This window comes from Podarcis melisellensis (assembly GCF_964234715.1).
Source record: "Podarcis melisellensis genome assembly, chromosome: 1".
NCBI classification, from domain to species: domain Eukaryota; kingdom Metazoa; phylum Chordata; class Lepidosauria; order Squamata; family Lacertidae; genus Podarcis; species Podarcis melisellensis.
The window spans coordinates 64,398,752-64,422,171 of NC_138528.1; the positions used below are offsets into that span (position 1 = coordinate 64,398,752).

Below are 23,420 nucleotides of genomic sequence, written 5' to 3' on the forward strand. Positions count from 1 at the left end.
AGATAAGAGAGACCTCTCCCTTGTCCCTCTGTCCTGGTATACAGCAGTGACACAACCAGAAGCAGGTGAGTGATGTGGACTCCCCCATGCCACCTGTTACTGTGTATGCGTTATTGCCATTGAGTTATTTTAGCTAGTAGATTACTCGAGAAGCAGTGCCACTTGCCACATAAGGAGGTGGTTACAGTGGTACCTCGGGTTACAAACACTTCGGGTTACAAACTCTGCTAACCCGGAAGTAGTACCTCGGGTTGAGAACTTTGCCCCAGAATGAAAACGGCGGTGGCATGGTGTCAGTGGGAGGCCCCATTAGCAAAAGCGTGCCTCAGGTTAAGAACGGTTTTGGGTTAAGGACGGACCTCCAAAACTAATTAAGTTTGCAATCCTGAAGTACCACTGTATTTGTAACCTCAAGAGCATACCTGTGTGTTGGCTATTACTGGCCCCTAAGGACCTGTAGGATGGGTAGCATTCTGTTTGAATGTGGCTGGATACTGCACATGACCTTGCAATAATCCCCAGTAAATGTATCCCCATAATTTCATCCCATTTCTGCATTAATTATACTTTTAGAAATTCCAGTATAAAATTGCATTTATATATATTTTAATACTTTTTTTGAGAAGGTAAGAAGCTGGTGGATAACTAAGCTTCAGAACGTACCTTAGTCTGAGTTCATTCAGATCAGTTGAGGTCCAGCTGGAATTTGTAAAAATCAACTGCTTGCAGCATTCCGAATGCAGCGGTTTGTCTCAGGGTGTTAATTGCCATGCGGTAGAATTAAACCGGTTCTTGCTGACATGATTGTCTGGATTACAACCATTCTCTCCAAGACAGTTTTTAAAACTGTAGAAGGCTTTGGGTACCTTGCTAGAAAGGCAGTATATTCCCAGTTTGGAAGAACATTTAGGAGGTCCACTGTAGCTGAATCTCAACAACCGTGCTTTGTTTCAACAATATTGCTTCTTAGGAGTAATGTCACTGTTGCCATGTTTTTAAAAATGGCCAAGGCTTCAAAAACAAGGAAATTGGTCCACAGACAAATGAAATAACAATTTACCTAATTGTTTCTTTAAGACCAGTATAACAAATAGCCTTTTAGAAGGAGGCAAACCCATATACTGCATTTTAATTCATGGAAGCTACCCAAGGAAAGCATATAATAAAATTTGCCATGACTACAGTGCTGTCATGAAGGCTCAGCTCTTAGCTGAACCAGATGTAAAGAGGGCTCTTGCTGCAGAACAGCCACTACTAATATTTATAACATGAAATGACATTCCTGGACATTTGCTTTTAGTCTGTCATGTATGTTCAGATATGAATTTTCTGAATAATTGCACTGTAATAAGTTAATAAAGCTGTTAGAAGGCCAGCTGCGAGGGGTACGCCAGTATCCAGAAGGGAGCCCCAGCAAAGCAACTGTACCCAGATTGTCAGAGGCTGTCTGGTACATCTTGGGCAAGTTCTGCCAGTGGTGTGGGGAATTTTGGGTTCCCTTGTTCCTTTGCCATCTCCACAGGAGGAATCCTGGAGCTTGGTGTACTTAACTCCCCACCACCACTGCCTACAATGGGAGGGGGAAGGAAAGACAAACTGCAAACAAAAAGGTAGGGAAGAGCTGTCACCCCTCTCAATGCTAGAAATAAAGTGGTATGAGGCATGACGTTATGGAGAGATCCTTTATTGGAAAGGAATGTTCTTCCATTTTAAACTACAAAAAACAGTTTCCATTCATTCTGCCATAAATAAAAACAAAGAATAAGGCAGGACAGACACTAAATGAGCAAACTGAGAACAACTTCGTTTTCCAGAGGTGTGAATTTAAAATATTTCACAATTTTTATGCTATCCAGTTTTTAAAATAAAACTGTCAGGACCCCTGCAAGATTTCAAGTGGTAAGATGGGGATACACATGTGAAGAGCAACCAAATGCAATTCAGACATTCTGCACAAATTGTGTTCAAAACCTGGAGCTCAAATTTGCTTGTTGTAAAATTCACCTGCCCTTTTCTTTTCTGATGAAGAATCAGCTGGTAAAAAAGAGGCACCACAGTAATAAAACAACCTCAGTTGCAAGATGCTTGTTAGAAACTTCAATCCCTTTTAAACATTTGATTTTGTAGAAGGAAAACAATTGTTACAAGTCCTTTAGTCTTCATCATTGCGACTGCAACATGTCTCATCGGATTCGCTTTTGCTGTCGTGCTCTGTAAATGTCGTGAATTGGAGGAACCACTGATCCTTTTTCTTCATCGTCATCTGAATCTTCATTTGGTCTTTTTACAGATTTATTAAGAAGGGCATTATTTTCCAAAGGTCCATTCCCTTCCACTGTTAAGTCTGGCAGTCCCCCAGTAATGATTCGCACAGCTTCATCCACAGCTTTGGAACAGGGAAGAGAAATAGTTGTTGTTAGAATTATGTGGGCTGAAGAATTATGACAGTGCCCACCTTATATGCTTCATTAATTTTATTATTTATTTGTGCATTAAATTGTCCATACTAGCCTTGCATTTAATAACTCACAGGGCAATTAAAAAATGTTTAGCAGGAAATGGCTTTTGGAAAATATTTCATTTTGAAATTCTTGTTTCAAATAAGATCACAGAAGAACAAGCCACTGGTGTTCTTTCAAAAAGTATACTCAAATTATGCAAGTGTCATGTTTTTCAAGTACAGCTCTTTACAAAGGCCAAGTACCGATGTAATCTTTTAATATTAGAACTAGAGCAACATCCTCTAGCAAACCAATTAGGTTATGAAATGATATTCCACTGGGGGATTGAATATTGAGGGTTTACATTAGATTTTGCGTTGATGAAGAGCTATACTTGAAACACACACATTTGAATATACCTTTGATAATAGTTGTGGTATATAATTATCTGCTATAGCTCTTGCTTGCTGATTTATTCAAAGTATGTCCATCTCTTTGACATTACACACTAAAGCTCAAAGGCACATCTAAAGGCAGTGCTTTTTTTCTTTAAAAAAAAAAGTTTAGGGGTACTTTCATTTTCCTACTCATATTGATATATTGCCCCTCAGTGAGGCTAGACTTAGATTCACAAAATGTTTAGGGGTATGCATCCCCCCAGAAAAAAGCAGTCTAAAGGGATAGCTGACTTGCATCAAGAAGTTGCATGTGTGTCCATTTTGTGTTGACAAATGTGGGCCTCAACTTCAAATTGTAGTATTCACCCTGCAACAGGTGCCAACCATGCAGAAACACATTTGCTACTGAAAATGCGAAGTGGCTATTGTTGAAAATGAATAAAAAACAGCACAGTTAACAAAACAGTGTTGAATTAATTCTGTTGATTTCAACAAGAGAATATTCCTGTGTCATTATGGGTGCAAAATCCTATTTTGATCTTTTATGGGGTGGTTGTTAGAACCATATAGCCAGCAAGTCACACATGTATTTAAAAAAGCATGGCTTTGTAATTTCAACTTCTGTCTTACAGCCACTTCCTTTGTGGACTTCAAGACAGAGTTCTCTATTAACAGTAGTTACAGAAGCCGCTAAATATTTACTCACTGTCCTGAAAATAAGAAAAAATATTATTTTGGCTAATTTGAGTACACACACACAGCAGTGTCATTAACCTTAAATAGTGTGATTGTCAATACCTCAAATAGCCACCCCCAAGACATCAGAGTTTAAGTGAAATAGTACAGTCTAGTGATGCATTTAAAAAGGACAAAAGCAACTTACTGTCTGGGAGTTTGCATCTCCTGATAATCTCCATGACTTCATCCACTTGCACAAAGGGGCCCTGCAAGAGAAAAAAAAGATGGACCATTTAACAGGAAATGCTATGGTAAAAACCAGTGAGACAAAAGAAAATGAAATGTTTAATGCATTGAAGCAAAACACAACCAGACTGCAAAGTCATTAAAACATTTCAGGATCTCATGACCAACCTGAAAACACACGGGAGGTGGGAGAAGCTTCATTAGAACTACAGCAGCAGGCGGGACTGGAAAGACACCACCAGGGACTGGATGCAAACCTGGAGCTAGTAAATAATAAAATAAAACACATTTAAGTCTTCATGGCTCTTACAGCTAAGGAGAATCAACTGCATGCTGATGGGAGTTCCTTTGGTTGATGTAACTGACCTTACAAGCACTATGCAAGAACAAACAAAAACCTCAAACTTTTGTTTATTGTACTTGGATTCCAATTTAGCAGAGAATTGGAAGGGTATAAAACATTCTAGTTGTGTGCCCAAATGAGAATGAACTGAATGAATTGAAGCTTTTTAAAGAAGCAGCCAATCAGAATAAGGTAGACTTCTATTTCACATTTACATGACTCGATATTAGCTTACGTGCTAAATGTCTTGGCTGAAATGGAATCATCTGCTGGGTATCTGGTTTTGGATACTCTGGTTTCCTGTCCGCTTCATCTTTTAGCACAGGCACTATTGAAGGAGCCACAACAGGATCTGGAATTATGGTTGACAGCTTTGCCCGAGACACATCCTGGAAGTTCATAGCATGAGAAGAAGCATAAATAGTGTGAGAGCAGCTCTGCTGGATCAATCCAAAGGCTGATCTATAGTCCAGCATATTGTTTATCGTGTGACCAACTGAGTGCCTATGGGAAGCTCACAAGCAGGAGCGGAACCCATAATGCTCAACATAGACTGGTCCAGAGTAGCATTTCTGTTTGCATAAAGCAACAATGGACACCAGACCAAACCCTGCCCAATTTTATGGAAGAGAAGTTTTCTGTCTGCTCATAATTTTAAAATTTATCAACCGCCTTTGTAATAAAAGTTTGCCTAGAATTATTTACAATAAACAATGCAAAATATTAAAAATACAGGCAATGCATTATTAAATTCCAATATACAGAATCAAAAACTTGAAACATAACAGATAGAGCAAGAAACTAGCTCCATATTGATTTAGAAACTTGGCTAGGAAACTGTAAGATCAATGCACCAGCACTTCATATGTAAAGATGCGGGCAGGCAACTGATAATCAGCTAAGAGTATTTTAAGCTGGGATCACATGGGAAGTATGTGGTCAGTGATACTTTTTATCACTGGCAGCAGTCTAGAACCTGAATGGAGTAAAACTTGGAATGGATTTAATGCTGGCTTTTTAACATCTTCTGTTGAGCTAGACTTCACCTTACAGGTACCACATGGAGGTGGTTTAAATTGTTCCTCACAAGCACTGCTATAAAGTGTTAAACCATATACTTGCAACAGCTTACTATGCAGCTGGTGCGATTTTCCAAAATGGCAACCTTTCTCTTCTCGACAGAAAATCGCACCTGCCATGTGGAGAGTGGAACAGACTGCTTCAGGAGGTGGTGGGACTTTCTTGGCTGGAGATTATTTAAGCAGAGGCTGAATGGCCATCTGTCAGGGATGCGGTAGTTGCATCCTGCATTGTATATTCATCATCAAGCAGGGGGTTAGACAGCATAATCTCCCAACTCCCTTCCAACTCTGTGATTCTGTGATGGGAGCTACTGCCCACAAATAGCTTATCATAGGGTAACAGCCACCAATTTGGAATAATATGAACTGTTTTCTACATGGTGACGAAAACAGTAAAAAAGAAACGGAAATGAATAGTAATTCCAAACAAAGAGAAGGTGTTTTTGCTTGTGCTTGAATGGACATCTAAAGGCTTAGGAGAGTTAAGGGGTTTTAACATTTTTAAAGCAGCACTGAAGGCATGCAAGTAGCAATGCTATGGAACTGCATTCCCTCTCCAACTAAACATTCTGGAATGTTATCATCTCCATACCTTATAACCAAGAGCTTTGAGTTCACTGGCAGAGCAGGGGTACAGATCCATGAACTTGTATCTGTCCACTAGTAGAGCTGTTTCTTTGCCCTCATATTCCTCCTTGAAGGCTGTAAACCTCCGTTTCTCCACTTTAAGTATGCTAGCCAGGTCACCAATATTACTTTCAAAAGCTAAAAATCGGGCCCATATCTCTCTGTGAAAGAAAAGACAGAAAGAGAACAAATGTTCAAAAGAAAACATGCTCAGCACACATGGCCTGCAGTAAGTGCAATCACTTGCAACAGTTACCAGCAACCAGCAGGCCCAATCCACTGCAAGCCAGCTGCTTGCCCACTGACTAAGGAACCCCCTCGTCTGCTCTTTCCAGTGGCTTGCTACCCCGGATATCCAATTCCATGTTGGCAAGATGGAGAAGGGAATTGTGGGCAGCTGCCAGTCAACTATCATGTCTTTATTCTACAACCAGAAGCCATAGCAGATACATCTGCCTGGTACCCAGAGGGCATCCTAGAAGGCAGCAATGGCCAGTCTGTGTACATCCAGGGCAGCAAACCAGCGGCTCATAAGCAGCATGCTGATAGCAGGTAGGGCAGGGACTCCCTCTCTCCTGCTCCCCAATCTTATCCCCACTCGTGGACACAGAAACACACACAGATCTTTGATCTTTCCCCTCTTCCCTGCTCTCTCTCTCTCTCTCTCTCTCTCTCTCTCTCTCTCTCTCTCTCTCTCTCTTTCTCTCTCTCTCACACACACACACTATGCAAGGAGCCCACTGGTTCACTCCTAGGTAGTTTACAATGCCAAACAGCTGGGAATTGGTAAAGGGGCCTGCAGACCATCTGTATGCATTGTACATGCAGCCCTGGCAAGGAGTGCCAGGCAAAGAAACTGGTTCCCTGCTGCTGGTGTTGCTTGCTAGGTGCTTCAGGTTGAAAGCAAGAGGCAACCAGTTGGTGTGCATGCCCCCTCTGCACCAAGGGCACAGGAGAGAGAGTCCTTTAGGCAGAATGTAGAAGGAAAAAAGCTGCATGCAAAAACCGCATGACACTGCACTGTAACTGGAAGCCGTGGTTGCTGGGGGAAAGTACTACCTGATACTGACAAACAAAAATGGTTAACAGCAGATAAATGTCTAGCTACCACTTACATAATTCCCAAATTCTACTTTTCCTGGAATAGGCTTCAGGCAGCACAGAGTTGGCTATGAGGCTGTGGAGGGCATTTGCCAAAGAGAGACGATCTCCGTGGGTAAACATGGAACGAAAGCAGGAGGGAGGTATAGATCTGAGCCCCTGTGTGTATGCATGCAAGCAAAAATGCCCCAGTGCTCTGAGTCTATATTCTATATTGGCCAAGTCTACTTTCCAACAACACTCCATATAGCAGTTATCTTCACAATGGAGATGAGAGCACGTTCTGGCATCCAAGGAATGAACTCCATAGAAAATTCTTACAGTCTCTGGCTTCTCTCTCTCAGCAGCTGGCTCCTTATTTAAGACGAAAATGGCAGTACAGGCTGCAACAACCATCCCCTCATTAATCTGTGATAATATCTATGTTGTACAAGGGTTGTCACGTACAGCAAAGCAGACGACTTGGAATGGAGTTTTGGCGAAGCTTACCCAGATTTCTCAGGTGGGAGGCTCCCTGAGGTTAATACTCGTTCAAACAGGACTCTTGTATTATTATCCTCTATTTTAAAAAAAGTATTAAAAAAGAAAGATGAAAACAAGCTTTAAATATATATATATATATATATTAAAAAAAACTGGACATTACGGGGGGGAGGGGAGAGACAATATCTTGACATAATTTCAATTCCTGTGAAAGATGAAAAACCCAATTTGCAACTCCAGTTTCATTATTGCTAAAGTAATCTCAGGGAGAAGAGACACACGGAGAAAAGGCTTTAGAAAAGTCTCACTTCTACTCTGCAGAAGACACACCCACAAATTACAACTGCAGCTGAGAGGTAGGTATAAAAACACACACACAAATGAATTAAAACAACCAGAACCATAAAATAAGAATTAAATACTCTGTTTAAAAATTGGTGGCAGCAGCAGCAGCAGCAGCACACTTAAGTACTAAACAAGAAGCAGCTGCTTAGGACAATACTGGCCATTGGTTTTTTTGTGCCCTTTGTGTTCTTGCAGGCTGCTCATTTTTCAATCTGAAGTCCTCACTCAAATTAACAGTCTATGGACTGGATGTGAGTTTCCTGCCTGCAAACAGCAAGACTCCATCCATACACAAAATGTTCCCTGAAAGGTGGTGGCGATGATTTTCACCAGCTGCCCCTTTCTCTTTCGCCAATTGCCCCATACCTCCTGTGTTCCTCTGGAGGTTGCTACAAACCCCCAGAACAGATTTTCAGAGGGCTGCAGAGGGAAAAAGAAAATCCTTGCCCACCTTCCCAAAAAGCAAGTGGAACTCCTCACAGCACAAGTCTGAAGCTAACCCAGTTGAAGAACAGTCGTGAGATTTGACCGTTCTCAGGTGTTGGCTTTTAATTTCATCCCCCAACGCTCCAGAGAATTTTGATATTGTGGGGGACTTCAGGAAAGAGGAGAGCAAGGGGAGTAGAAATCCACTTGTGCAATGTTGGGTGTCTCCCACTATCATCCTGATTTTACTGATGGAGAGAAGAGCTGGGGAAATAGCAGCCTGCCTACAATTACTACTGAGTGGGGAGAAATTTGAATTGAAGGTTCTCAGCTCACATTCTTAGCCACAATTCTATACAAATTATCTACATATAAGCTATGCATTACGATGCATCAACATCCATCTACACACTCTTGAAGTTTCCCCCAACACATTATTGGCTACAGACCTGACAAAGCAAGCAGTATGCAAAACAATGAGCAGCGAAGTCCCATCTGCTCACTGATGATATAATGTGGAGGGATGCCACCAATATCAGTGGTAACTGAATTCTGAATTTTCACAGGTCCATGCCAAACAAACTGCTCAATTTCAGGTAAAGAAGGTTTTTGTCTTGAAAAAAGTTATAATCCCAGAGTCCAATGTAATGAATTATCCCAGCTCCCAGAACTTACCATTGAGATGAGAAAGATAATCAATATATGCCAAGACGTATTCTGGAATGTCTCCATATTTCTTTAGCCCCAACTCAAAAATCTTAAAGGCCACTGACTTGTCCTGCAGATTTCAAAATGTTATTAGTTGTAGACAGAAGAATCCAGAGGCTGAAGCAAAAGTTTCATTCACTGTGTTGCAATAATACCTTGCTGCAATAATACTCCATCAGAGCAGCTGTAACATAGACATGATGACGGGTCCGGGCATCTTCTCGTGCCTTCTTAAATATCATCCTGCCTGATTTTATGCCCTCTGCTCGCCTTGCAAACTTCATATACTGAATATATACCTGAAACATATAGGTGGAAAAGGTAGGATCACCTTTAAGCTGTGACTCTGTTTTCAGAAGTCAACACCATATTAAAGACATGGCTTCTAGACCTTGGTTGTGACTCTTGATTTGTTTCAAATGAGACAAAACATGAGCCCAGGTCTGAATACCATCCTAAGCCAAACCATGGTTAGTTCTAAGTAGGGTCACAGCAGCAGAACCGGCAGAGGTGCAAAGAGGCCACACTTTCCCCCCTCTAAGCAACAGAATGCTTGCTCATTCCTAAGTTTGGCTTGCTGTTATTTGTGAGCAAGGCCATTCTTATTGTCAACAACAGTTCTGCTCATAATTATTTATAATTAAGTGGAAGGTTAGAAACAGATTACAACATGAAATCTTTCAAATTTTACTGAGTCACAAATGATACACCTCAGACATGGCAAAACAGCTGAATAATGTACAAAAAAAATTGGAAGAAAAAAGGGAATTGATAACAAAATTTGAAAATGTGACTGACATTATCTATACATTTTCAACTGGAATACTTTAGGAACTGACCAAAGAGAAATATACAACTTTTTATCCTATAGTCATCTCAACAAGGTGAAACAATGAAGACTAAACATACCAAAGTGGGATCAATATCTTCAATAGCTAAGAGCCGATTATATATGCTGTGCACCTTCTCATATTTCATCCGACTCTGAGAAAATACAAAAAAGGCCATGTTTAGTTTAACTAGTTTATGCTCAAAATTATTACCAGCCCTGCTTATTTGAATTTGCCAAGATTAAGTTTTCCAATCAAGATTATGCACAAGAAAGAAAAAGCTGGTTGAACTGGAGATTGAAAGAATAATGTCACCTAAGGACTCACCTCTTCATAATCTGCATATGCAAAATAAAGAAGCATGTTCTTTTTTAGTAAAGTGCTGATTGCTCGTTCATAAATATTTGCAGCTTCATCACTAAACAGTTTAGCATTGTTCATGTCCTGGAATCGAGAAAATATGAGAAAATCAACTAACTGTAGGACTAGTATGAAAAACAAAAAGAGTTTTCAGTCCTGTGCTCATTAACAGCTCTACAGGAATACTGGAAACCCAAGTGGGTTACCTTGTAGCAAAAACTCAGCAGCTACAATAATGGATCTTATTAGAAACATGTGATTTCACGTCACATGCTAATTGTAAAAATTGAATATACTTTAGCAACATGGTAAATTCAGAATACTTAATTATTTTTATGGACTTGGTATTTTTATTTTCTATTTTAAAGATCTCCCACAATTTAAAAATGGGATGATATATTTTTGCATATGATCCCATACAACTTTGATAGAATTAACCACTTCATTGTCAAATAACAAGGTCCCACAAAACAAACAAATGAAAAGATAGGCTGGGTCCAGATTAAATTAGCTGAATTTAGTTGTCACTGAAATCATGACTTGCCTTAATCATGTCTAACTTCACACTGATCTCAATGGACCCAAGTTCAACTTATTTAGTTTAGTACCAACTATAAATATGTTTAAATGCTGTACATAAAATGCAGTATTTCTTACTGTCTTCTCTTACCCCTTTCTCAGCTAGTAGTTTGCTGGATTGCTCAAGATATTGTGCAGCTTCATACCAAATATCTGGATGATGTCCCAGCACCAACAGGCATTGTTCATATGCAAACATCACTATGGGAAGACATTGAAACAAGATAGATTTCTAGTGGGTGGAACCTTACGAGCTGAATCACTACCAATGATTCACAAATGTAACTAAAAATGCAGGTCTCTTAAAGAGCCAGCCACATGATCTCAAGAGATCTTCAATTCTATGCCCTATCAACATCTTTAGAGATTTCCAGACATATAATTCCTGACCCCTCTCCAGCTAATAAAATGCTGACTTTGAAACTGTTGGTGGTCAAGCTGAGCTCTGTCCTCACAGGAAAGTCTCATTATACACGCCCTTGAATGGCAAAAGGACCAACGTGATGTTTTCTTTATAAGATTCCAAATGTTTTTGCACCCTAAGCCATGGGAGCTTATGACTACTGTTTCAAGAGGCACCAACAGGTTCCTTTTGGAAATTATCTACCTATGGAGTGCTAGGAATATCTAAGTAGAAACTTTTCTTTCTGAAGAAAAGCAAAGTTCAACGAGGTAAAGGTAAAGGGACCCCTGACCATTAGGTCTAGTCACGGACATCACTGGGGTTGCGGTGCTCATCTCGCTTTATTGGCCGAGGGAGCCAGCGTTTGTCCGCAGGCAGTTTTTCCAGGTCATGTGGCCAGCATGACTAAGCCGCTTCTGGCGAACCAGAGCAGTGCATGGAAATGTCGTTTACCTTCCCACCGGAGCGGTACCTATTTATCTACTTGCACTTTGACATGCTTTCGAACTGCTAGGTGGGCAGGAGCAGGGACCGAGCAACAGGAGCTCACCCCTTTGCGGGGATTCGAACCGCCGACCTTCTGATTGGCAAGCCCTAGGCTCTGTGGTTTAACCCACAGCGCCATCTGTGCCCCATATGCCCATGGCAATCAATGGGATTTAAGTACACAGTCCAGGCAGCTAGGTTTGTATAGTTTGTAAGAGTGCTGCACCCCGAAGTAACATCAGCACGACTTAATTACTATGGTTATCTTTGCACTATTTCTGAGCACAACAAAAATGTACAGTCACCTCTCTTTGTTATAAGGGTTTGGTCTTCAGTACGTAAAGGGTTGCTCTTTTCCCACTGAATATATTTCTTCCACATGTCTACCTGCTGAGCTTCTTGGGGAGTATTTTGGGGTGGGACCGAAGGAGCATTGCGGTCCAGACCTTTCATCACAGTTTCATATTCCTGAAGAGATAGGAAGAAACAGAGAAGAGGTTTCGTTAAGGTGGGCTTTGAAACAAAACTTTATATTAAAGTTACTCCTTTTTTCAACTCCACTTAGTAATCTGCTGCAGCTCAAGCATGCAACAAATATTCATGCTGTATTAGATCAAGACAAAAGAGGAACAAAACAACCGGGAGCCTGTACCTTAGCCACACGTCTAGCGTTCATATAATCTCTACTGCGATCTTCAATCATTTTCTTAGCTAAGTGGATGTTTATTCCCTGGAAGACAGAAAAAAAAGAAGTGAAGCCCTGCCCAGGACCACAGTAGGCTTGCAATCCCATGCATGCTTCCTCATTTGTAGGCATCATGGAACTCACTGAGACTTAGATAGCATTAATCAACATAGAACTGCACTGGAAAGCTGTCACTTTGTACTTATCCCCATGTAAGTGGTGAAATAAAAGCTGGGCTGCTGTGGGGGTTTCTGGATACACAGCACCCCTGTGTGAGAAAGGGAGGACTCCCAGGAACATCGAAGGGGGAACTAGCTGCCTGCTGCTGCCTGCTTCCCAGTGGGACTCCTGAGCTTTCTTGCCTCCGGAAGCCCTGACTTGGCAGCTCCCAGCAACACCTGAAACGTCACTCCCAGCTGGGCATTTAGCTGGGCTGGTGGAATAAAAGCTGGGCTCCCTTTGGCAAGAGCCACTTCAGTGGGATAGCAAAGACAAGGGATGCCCCCTTAACACTGTCTACTGTGGGGTCGGCCTTACTCTGATTGTTTTTATTCTTCTAAGTGTTTGGGCTTTTTTATTTATAGCACCAATCCTGGCCTGACCACACTAGCTGCCAATTGGTTTCCGGGCCCAATTCAAAGTGCTTGTTTTGACCTATAAAGCCTTAAATCAGGCTTCCTCAAACTCGGCCCTCCATATGTTTTTTGGCCTACAACTCCCATGATCCCTAGCTAGCAGGACCAGTGGTCAGGGATGATGGGAATTGTAGTCTCAAAACATCTGGAGGGTCAAGTTTAAGAAAGCCTGTCTTAAATGGCTCAAGACCAGAATACCTCAAGGACTGCCTCTGCCCATATGAACTGACCCAGTCCTTGCAATCATCACCTGAGGCCCTTCTTTGTGTGCTTCCTCCACAAGAGGTCTGGAGGATGGAACTTGAGAACAGGCTTTTTGTGCAGTGGCTCCCTGTTTTGGGGATGCTGTCCCCACGAAGGCTTGCCTGGCACCTTCATTACGTATCTTTAGGCACGTGCCGGAAACATTCTTCTTCTCCCAGGCCTTTGGCTGATTAAGCAATCTATGACCTTTTCAACAATGTGTGTGGAGGGGTTATTGTTATTATGTTATATACAATTTTATTCTACAATTTTATTCTGCTAGAGAAAATGGGAAAACACTTGTCATTTGGATTAGGGTCCGGCTCAAAGAGGGTAAAGTTGCTGCTTCAGTAGGAGACAATCCTATGTTCTGCAGCCTAGTGGTATTAAGCATATACAATCATATAATTTTATAGTTGGAAGAAATGCCAAGGATCATCTAGTCCAACCCCCCGCAATGCAGGAATCCCTATTAAAGTATCCATGAAATGATAGGCACAGATCTCCCAAGTCAGTGAACTGGAGCTCCTCGTTCTCTTGTTCCTGGCACTGGGACATGGTCCTTCCCACTGTACAAAGAACACCATCAGATGAAGAATCTAAAGATGGCTGGAGGACCCAGGATCTTTAAGGCAATGGGAGTAGCCTCATCCACCTAGAATTGGGGCAAAAGTGTACAGGCAAACAAACAAAAAGTCCCAGCAATTTTGAGAGGCAGGTTTGTGCTGCTTACAGAAAAAGACTTTATTGTCCTGCTCCTTCTGTCCACCCTTCACAATGTTTTTCAGAGGTCTACACTTGAAATACTCAGAAAGGGGCTTGCAGAGAGCCTATTCAAGTAATCTCACTGCTGCAGGTCGAAGAAAATAGCTAAATCTTGTTTGAACATCAGGCATCTTTTTATTTACCTCTTCATATTTGTTATAATCTCGCCAGAGTTGCTCGATGTTGATCATTGGGTTCACACAGCCCCGTTGATATACCCTGCGCACAGCAGTTATCCTCTGGTTTTCTGCATAGGATCCTACTGCTTCACTAAATTGTGAGGCAAGACAGTAACATACCAGCAATTACATACTGCAACCTGTACGAATATTAACACTGCATTAATTAAGAGTGAAGGCAGATTTTTGTACTTACACGCCTTTCAAAAAATTGATGTAATCCACCCAGATCTAATGTAAAAATATATAGAATCAGAGCAGTGAACATTTAATCAAACACCACAAATAAATATTTAATGTGAAAAGAAACATACCTGGTACGACATTATTTCCATGCCAATTTTATCCAGAGCAAAGTCATATGCCTGAGCCATTTTTTCTCTGGAGGAAAAAACATACACTATTAGAGCCACATGGTAAAATTACTATTAAAATTACAAAAAATACAGTTTTAAACTACAATCTTAATAAGCAGTGCCCAGCCTAGTGATAACAGAACAAATTATGCAAGGAGGGAGCTGCAGTCTAAGATAAAAATGAGGTGGTAAGCGAGCATCTAGCTATTTTAGAAGAATTCAAATCTCCAGGGGTGAGAGAAGACCAAGGTCAGCTTGATGTTGATAGCAGAAAAGGTCCTAGAACAGATAATGGTTGGTCTGTGAGGACTTAGAAAAGGATACCAGATGAATCTCATTTCACTTGGTAGATCAGGGGAATACTGTGGACGTAGTGTATCTTGATTTCAGTAAGGTTTTTAACAGTCCCCCATGATATTCTTGTGGAGAAGCTAGTAAAATGTGGGCTGGATGAGGTAAGTGTTAGGTGGATTTGTAGCTGGTTGACTTAACCAAAGCTCACTAATGGTTCCTCATCCTCCTTTTAATATTTTGAAAGAAATGCAATACATGCCTGCTTATATGAGGGGATACTATCGTGTAAATGTTGCTCTTATTGTTCTTTCTCTGGGTTTAAATAACTGGTTTTGTTTTTAGTTGTACAACCCTTATTGTTGTTAAGCTTCTTACATGGGATGTGATTGGAAAAAATACTTAAGAGAGTAAATAAAATGGCACCAGGCTTGGTTTGTTGTGGCACTGTGCTGCTCTAATTATAGAATTCTCTCCCTAAAAGTGCAGATGGTAAGAACTTAGTTATGTTTCTAGTGCCAAGTGAAAGCATACTTGTACTTCCTGGCTTTGGGAGGAAATTAGCAGAGATTACGCAAAGTCTCAGGTTTATCCTGCTCTGACAATTGGCCTCTTAGTGATTGTATTTTATTGCTGTTTTAGGTTTATGATGTAATTTTATATTATTTGAGAACTTGCCCTGTAATTGCTGTGTGTGATGAAGAGCAGTCTAGAAATTTCGTAACTAAATCAAATAAACAAAACTTGTCAGTGGGAGGGGAATCAGAAACAGCTGTGACGATTACGCCTTCTTTGGATTACTAGATCAGTGGGAAAAAAGCAACAGATCCTTCTGATACCTTGTGTAAGGCTGCTTCAGAAGTGCCACTTTGTTCGCAAATGAAGTTTAATAATCAACTGGAAGGAATCAAGAGGCATGTATACAACGACAAAGAACACCATGTAGGAGTCAGTGCTGACCCAAGTTTATGGCACTAGGCCATCTAGGACAACATTGTACGTTGGGTGTCCCCACGTGACCCCCACTGGAGCCAACCCTTTTAAATGTCTTGCTGAACCTTTCAGGCATCAGTTCCTGCCTTTACCAACGCCTGTCTTGGTGGAGGTTGCTTCACCTTGCTACATTGGCAGGTCTACATTGGCAATATTTGTCTAATTATTACTTTAAATGAGAAGCTAACTTGGGAGACTGTGATCCTGCTTCAGCATCCTTAACTGAAAAAGGAATTAGATTGCAATAAAAAAAGAAGCTAACACAAACAGCATTTACTTACTTATAACTAGGTAGCTTCCCTTTGGTTTCTCGCACATACGAAAGGTAGCACTTCCATAAGTCAATGTGTAAAACTTTCATAAGGCACCTCTGAAACAGCTAGTCACATTGAAGAAAAACAACAACAGGAATCCATGAATAGACATCAGGAGGCACTTTGGAGCTTGAACAAACAAACTAAGGTTCAGTCTGCATTCCTTTTAAAACAGACAGGCACAGTCTCAGGAATAACAGCCAAGTCTTAATGTAAAGGTAAGGATGCTGTCAGAACTGTGAAATGCACCCATCTAGTACGAGAACCTTGCAATTCATGCATCTTCTGTTTGGCATAGTGGTGTACCTCTGTTTTGACATTGCCATTTTACACATATTGAAGCACAGATAAATTCAGATAAACCTCTGAATTACTGTGTGTAGGAGCAGTAAATAAACTTTGGATCACAGCTGAAAGGACTAAGTGGGACTGGGAAATATGAGCATAACAGCAGATGAGCATACAAGGAGGAATGACTTTACTAAGTGGTTCATCCATTTATCTGAGTGGTTTAAAACCTGTTCTGGAGAGAGTTGCACTCCCCCTAAAGCAGGGATTGAGGCAGGTAAAACTGCTGCTGCAAAGGAATGATCAGGAGCCTTAAAAGTGTGCTCCCAATTGTTCTTTGGGAAGTGGTGCTTTAAAAATTTCATAATAAATGGATCAACTGGGATTGGTTTCACTTGTGAGCTCCAGAACAGAGCTCCTGACTCTGAGTGCAGACAAAGCCTGTGGTAGAAACTTTGGTAACCCCATCTTGAACTCAAACCAGGACTGGAAAGAAAGAATAATCCTTTTCAGCTCCATCTTAAGCAAAAGTCAGGCTGCAAAGGAAGAAGGGAAGAATCAAGAGCACACTTCTGAGTCAGCTTTGAATCTTCCTTTGAAATCTGAATCATCCAATGTCATATATAACATCAGGTGATTGACAAGTAGGCATTCCTCCTACCTGTAAGAAGTGGTCCATGGAGGGCAGACCAAAGCCAGCTTCCGAGGCTTGTAGTTTGGGCTGCTCCTAGATCTATCATGTCACTGAACGCAGAGGTGGCCTCAGTGGCACAGAGTGCCTTTTATCAGATGAAGGTGACATATCAACTGCAATCTTACCTAGACAGACAGCTGTGCTTTGGTAAACTCCCATATGGATTACTGCAATATGTGAGGCTGCCTTGAAAAATTCTGCGGGTCCAATATAGGGCAGCAAGATCACAAACTGGGACTAGTGATTCTGATCATACTATGCCGGCACTTTGCTATCTACACTAGCTTCCAGTCCATTTCCAGGCTCAATTCGTAACACTGCTGTAAAATTTTGAGGTTCTAAGTGGCTTGGGGCCTGGTTACCAAAGGGATTCCCTCCACCCTTTCTTATCCTATAATCTTCTTCAGAGACCTTTCCCAGGATGCCCCTTGCCGAGTGAGTGAAGCAGCCTCATGTGATATAGTGAATGAAATGGCCTTTTCAAAGGTGGCACCCCCACTGTGGAATGTCCCTTCCCTTCCCTTCATGAGGGCAAAAATACAGACTCAATTCATACTTAATGGTAGTTCCCTTATGAGTGCCACAAGAATGTGAGCTCGCAGACTGGCATCACTCACACAAAGGCGGCGTCTGGCATCTCCATGTGGGAAATGTTTGTGTAGTTGCTACAATTTGCATGAGTGTAGTACAGGCACCCCCAACCTTTGGCCCTCCAGATGTTTTGGATTACAATTCCCATAATCCCTGACCACTGGTCCTGTTAGCTAGGGATCATGGGAGTTGTAGGCCAAAACATCTGGAGGGCTGCAGATTGGGGATGCCTGGTGGCTACAGAGACAGTATCCATATGGAGGGCAGTGGTTCTCATATGTGGTTCTCACAAATGGCACCTGCATGTAAGTACTTTTGAAGTCACAAGGCTTGGGGCAGCCCAACCTCTTTTTGAGGTACTCACATGGGAGTCACCACTAGGCCATGACCCCAAAACCTTCTTGTGGAAAATGGGTCTTCAAGCAGATGTTAGAAATGGGAAGGGGTGTGTGTCTCTTCCCCTTTCCAAGTTTCTTGCCTTTTGCCACAAAGTGACAGACACTTTATACTCAATTTCCAAGGGAAATGCTAGCACAAATTACTGTAGCTGTTTGCAAGCTTAAGACTGACTTCTCCACATCACTTAACAAAGGAGAATAGATGATCCATGTATTTATTCTTCCTTCCAAATCTATTTAAAATATAGGGCATACTTATACACTCACCTTTTCTACTTTGTCATAGTTTTTTGCTTTTATCTGTAAAACAAACAAAACTCAAACGGTTAGGTCAATCTTGCACTAAAGAAGTAAAAGCATTCTATATTATTATTTAAGTCAGGATGGGGAACCTCCAGCTCGTGGTCTCTTAAGACTCCTTTGAGCTCTTCCCCACACAGGCACTGCTCAGCTAACCCTCCTCAAGTGCTTTTGCTTAGAATGTGTCCTTCAATTACAACTAATAGTTTAGGCGTGTGTATGCATTCCTGGTTTCTGTGTGGCTGATATGTAGCCTACTGCACCAAGTTAAGAATTCCATTTGTTGCCCCCCACACTTTTGACTCTCCCCACTGCCCCTCCGAGCACTGGCCTGCCACCTCCAGAGATTGCCTATGAGAATGTAGTCCTTGGGGTGAGGGTTCTGCACCCTGATCTAGGTTCAGTCGGTTTGGTGTTCTAGGACTTCCATTTCATCATTAAATGCAAAATATTCTTCAACTTGATGAATCCCACACCACCCCCTTTTTAAAAGGATAATACTGCTTTCCCTGAAACAGCTGGAGCTCTTCTTATGAACAAGACATAAACCACTTACATACTAAAAACCCTTTATGTGCATTTCATTCGGTATGGAGTTGGTTTTGATAACATTTATGTATGTCTAGCTATGTGTTTGATGCAACACTTCTTGCACAAGCAGCCATCAAAGCTTGCCAAAAATGAATGCTTTACCTAAAGCTTACAGGGCACCCATTTGTGGCATTAAGAACACAAGAGCCTGCTGCATCAAGCCAGTGGTCCATCAAGTCCAGCACCCTGTTCTCACAGTGGCCAACCAGATGCCAGTAGGAAGCTGGAAGGTAGGACCTGAGTTCAAGAGCACTCTGTCCTCCTGCAGTAGTTTTCAAACTTTGTTTCCAAAGAACTTTGTTTCAAACTTTGTTTCCAAAGTGTGGTTGCTCTGAAGGGTTTCCTCTATGAAGTAGCTTTTCCATTGCAGATTTTCCCCAGCTGCAGAGCATAATTTCAGTGGTCATAGAACAACTGTGATTATGTCTAAAAGGCCTAGCTGGTGTTAAGTTTTCAACAGATGGGATTTTCTTAGCAGACAAATGTACATGGAATGGATTCCCTCAAGAAACAAAATTTGAAAGCCACTATTTGGGTGCTTTATTTTTTCTCCGCGTGACACTGTGGTCATATTAGTGATAAGCTTCCAAACAAGGTACATAATATATAGTGAGGGTCGCATGCACCCTGCAGTTGTGAGCTTCCATTCCACAGTACAGGTGAACAATAACACATTGCTATGCACTGTCCAATTTAGCCACAATTCCAGTACTGTCTCTTCGGAAGAGAGGAATCTCTCCTTATTTGCTTCCAAGCACTAGTTCCTTTTGTAAAGGAATTAAATAATAATAATTTAGAATCAGGACTCAAAAGCAGACCATGGAGACTGAAACCCAGTCTAAGAGCAGCTTGGATATTACTTAGGCAAGAATAGGGTGCCCAAGTCTCCGGCATTTGTGCAATGTCACATCTGAAACAAAGGTTCTGCAATGAAGCCTGCCCTATCATTGTACATGGAACATAGCTGTAAATCAGGGGTAGTCAACCTTTTTATACCTACTGACCACTAATGATCTTTCTTGATGTTAAAATTTCCTTACCGCCCACCAGTGCTCGATGGAAGGAGGATTCAGCTTGTGCCGCAGAACCTCCTACTGCCCATCTAGAATTCTTAAACACCCACTAGTGGGTGGTAGGGACCAGGTTGACAACCCCTGCTATAAATGAATATGAAGCACTAGGAACTTATGCAGCCTGTTCCTGGTCAGCAATGAAATGTTCAAAGTCACTGTAAGTGCTCGTATTTTTTCACCCATATCTCTGCATTCCAACTCAGTCTGCAAAGATCCCCATGAGTTGGTAAGTTTATATTGCTTTACATAACTGATTTCTAAAGTACATCTACAGGGCTGCAATATTCAGGATCAGCAGGTGCACTGTTTCAGTTCTTCTGATCATCACAGTCCAGACATGTGGAGTGCTTCTGTCTGTACTACCACTGACGGGCAAAGCTGGCACAAAACCAAGAGGGGCCGCAAAGTCTCTATTGAGCCTTTCCAGACAGTAAGACATTTTTCTCCCTTAGCACTAAACCATTATTGCATCTGAACATTTCCCTGGCAACCACAGGTGACCAGGAACTGCATGCAGGTGAGTCCATCAGTTGAAACATAGAGTGCTCCATTCGTCCGCTGAGCTCAGTACAGTAGCCAAGTGGGTTGCTAGAGGAGGGAAGCCCCTTCATCCATGCCCAGCATTGAAATACAGCTCTCTGCACCTTTTCTGCCAGCCTCCTGTAGGCTAGTAATTTGGGGTGGGGAGCAGGCTACCATATTCTAGAGGGTATTTACAATGTAGCACTAAACTCTTAGTGCTCCTGATCCAGCACATTAAAGAATATCCCACTTATAATGGAAGGAAATGATTTAGCTTCACTGTGGGGCGCTGCATTTAGTGAACCCTGTTCACTAAATTGCTTACAAGGGTAGATGTCTACTCCAGCATCAGAAGGGAAGAGTGCTTATCCTTGAGAGACAAGGAGAAGAGAAATAGCAAAAGGTTCATTAAATGGAAGGGTGTTGCTGTGGAAAGAAGAAGGAACTTTGATGATGTCTCCAGTTTACATGGGGGATTAGAGCACAAGAATCTACTCTATACAGAATCAGACCACACATTGACTGGCATTAATTTCCCATGTTTGTAGCAAGATGCTGAAGATGCTGGGGATTGATCCTGTGACACTTTGCATGTTCTATGTTCTAGACCCATGGTTCCCAATATGGGGCACCCGCCCCACAGAGGGCAATTTGATTTTTAAGGGGGGCAATTTGAGAATGAGTTATTAACAGTGAATGGCCTTTTAGGCTTCCTCCACGTGAATAGGAGTTCACTTTTTGAATAATAAGAATTATATGTCACGGGGGGGGGGTCAGAATTTTAGAGATGCTTATGTGGGTCGTGGCCAAAAAAAGGTTGGGAACCACTGTTCTAGACGCTAGATGAATGATTCCCTGCTACAGTGATATAGCCACAGAATACTCCTCCTCTGCCATTAATCTTTTAAAAACAAAAATAAGAATTAAACTTAAAAACAGTTTATAAAATGGTGCATATAGCAGCACCAGAGATTTATATCACTCACTGGACAGATAGGCACTGTTTTGTACCAATGACACCAGTTAACATATCTTCCACACTGTATTCTCAATTTCATTGCTAGCTGGGGGGGAAATAGGCTTTCCCCAGTAACAAGTATTTGTCCACCACACAAACACCAGCTGCACATTTCTTCCTACAAATAAGGAGCTGTAAAGGCCCAAAACTTGCATGTCTTTCCTTGTGACATTTTCCATGCTGAATGTTTTCAATAGAGAAAGTAGAAAAGCCTTAGATTTCAATTGTCCATTTTAAATTAAATCCTTGCTCATTATGGAGCAAGAGAGGCTGAATTAAGATGTGAAAAAAGAAAATAAGGAAGCATAAATTCTAACTCTCTTGCATCCAATTTACAGGGGCACAAAAAGATAGGTAAAGGTAAAGGTACCTCTGCCCGTACAGGCCAGTCTTGACAGACTCTAGGGTTGTGCGCTCATCTCACTCTATAGGCCGGGAGCCAGCGCTGTCCGGAGACACTTCTGTGTCCAGCGTGACAAGTTGCAACTGGTGAGCCAGCGCAGCACACGGAATGCCGTTTACCTTCCCGCTGGTAAGCGGTCCCTATTTATCTACTTGCACCCAGGGGTGCTTTCGAACTGCTAGGCTGGCAGGCACTGGGACCGAACGACGGGAGCGCACCCCACCGCGGGGATTCAAACCGCCGACCATGCGATCAGCAAGTCCTAGGCGCTGAGGTTTTACCCACAGCGCCACCTGCGTCATTCACTATTTTTTTATTTCTCTTTCTCTGGAACAAGGTGGAAGACAACAGGCCATTGACATGAATGGTAATTGTGCAAGACCATAGCAAGACACTGTTTTAAGACACACACTGTCTCATATTACAGAAGTCCCTTTGTGTCTAACAGGCTTTGTAAGCCTCAGTGTGATTATACAATATACCCTTATACACCCAAAGACTTTCATTTTACAACCATAGCTGAGACCAGTACAAATGTATTTCTTAGAAACATATATTACACTAATATTTAGTTGAAGAATAAATGAGGGTATGCTATTTTTACCATTGAATTCCTTTCGTCTTTATAAACATGTCAGCTTTTATGTCATTATATATGAAAACTTTTCTATTTCCACTTTCTCATATCTTGTTTCAAACAGTGGAATATGAAATCTGTGTCATTCCACTCTTTAAAAATGCTTGTGGCACAATGACCTGGTTTGGATGACTGAGATTTCTGCCTGTATGTACACTCCTTTTACAGTGAGCCATGATTAAATCAAGAAGTCTTCAGCCACTGCTTCCCATTTCATCCCAAACAGGAAACGATGGTTACCAGCTTTGGAACAAACCAGGATCATAAACCAATTTTTAACTTGGCTTGCTCCAAAGCTGGTAACCATAGTTTCCTGTTTGGGATGAAATGGGAAACAGTGGCTGAACACTTCCTGATTTAATCATGGCTCACTGTTAAAAAGCTGGGGGGGGGGGGAGAGAAAAGATTTCTGCATATTACAGCCAACGTAGAACAAATGTAGCCTTTTTTTTAAGTGTTCATTTTTTAATACATCACTAGAGTTAGTGATAGACTTCAGACAGCTTATGAAAAAAGAATGAAGCAAATTCAAAGGATGCACCTACTAATGTCATGATAACTAAACTGAACCATTTCATCTGTCTTCTAATTATCAGATTCTGGGAGCAAGAAACAGGAGCACCACAGCTCCGTCTTGCAATGGCTAGCAGTTGCCTTGTGGATTTTTGGCTCCGCCCCAAACAGTAAAACCTGTATTACAAGCTGCTTTTGAAATTCTTTTCAGCTCCTAAAAGAGTCTGCCAGGAGGCATGGGAAGCTACTGTTTGAGAAATATGAGACTAAGGTTCACTGACTAGTTAAGATACCTTATTTTAAGCCCTGAAGACAGGTGTTGTTTTGCTAACAAAAAAAACACCTCTTGTGTTATTAAAGCTATTCTGTAAAACTTAAAGGCAGCAGGAGTTTGA

The 23,420-nt window shown here is 41.6% G+C and overlaps 1 protein-coding gene across 1 annotated transcript in view; it reads right to left on the reverse strand.

Moving 5' to 3' along the window:
- Nucleotides 1-1,668: 1,668 nt before the first annotated feature.
- Nucleotides 1,669-23,420, reverse strand: part of CSTF3 (cleavage stimulation factor subunit 3) — a 52,870-nt gene continuing 31,118 nt past the window's right edge. The window contains exons 4-21 of the mRNA XM_081906851.1: nucleotides 18,236-18,268; nucleotides 15,965-16,062; nucleotides 14,358-14,424; nucleotides 14,240-14,274; nucleotides 14,008-14,134; nucleotides 12,189-12,266; nucleotides 11,842-12,004; nucleotides 10,739-10,848; nucleotides 10,036-10,152; nucleotides 9,788-9,862; nucleotides 9,034-9,177; nucleotides 8,846-8,948; nucleotides 7,406-7,475; nucleotides 5,781-5,976; nucleotides 4,342-4,495; nucleotides 3,932-4,026; nucleotides 3,723-3,783; nucleotides 1,669-2,386 (exon numbers count right to left, since the gene is read on the reverse strand). Coding sequence (XP_081762977.1) covers nucleotides 2,184-2,386; nucleotides 3,723-3,783; nucleotides 3,932-4,026; nucleotides 4,342-4,495; nucleotides 5,781-5,976; nucleotides 7,406-7,475; nucleotides 8,846-8,948; nucleotides 9,034-9,177; nucleotides 9,788-9,862; nucleotides 10,036-10,152; nucleotides 10,739-10,848; nucleotides 11,842-12,004; nucleotides 12,189-12,266; nucleotides 14,008-14,134; nucleotides 14,240-14,274; nucleotides 14,358-14,424; nucleotides 15,965-16,062; nucleotides 18,236-18,268 — 1,929 coding nt within the window. The 3' untranslated portion in view covers nucleotides 1,669-2,183. The remainder of the gene's footprint in view (nucleotides 2,387-3,722; nucleotides 3,784-3,931; nucleotides 4,027-4,341; nucleotides 4,496-5,780; nucleotides 5,977-7,405; nucleotides 7,476-8,845; nucleotides 8,949-9,033; nucleotides 9,178-9,787; nucleotides 9,863-10,035; nucleotides 10,153-10,738; nucleotides 10,849-11,841; nucleotides 12,005-12,188; nucleotides 12,267-14,007; nucleotides 14,135-14,239; nucleotides 14,275-14,357; nucleotides 14,425-15,964; nucleotides 16,063-18,235; nucleotides 18,269-23,420) is intronic.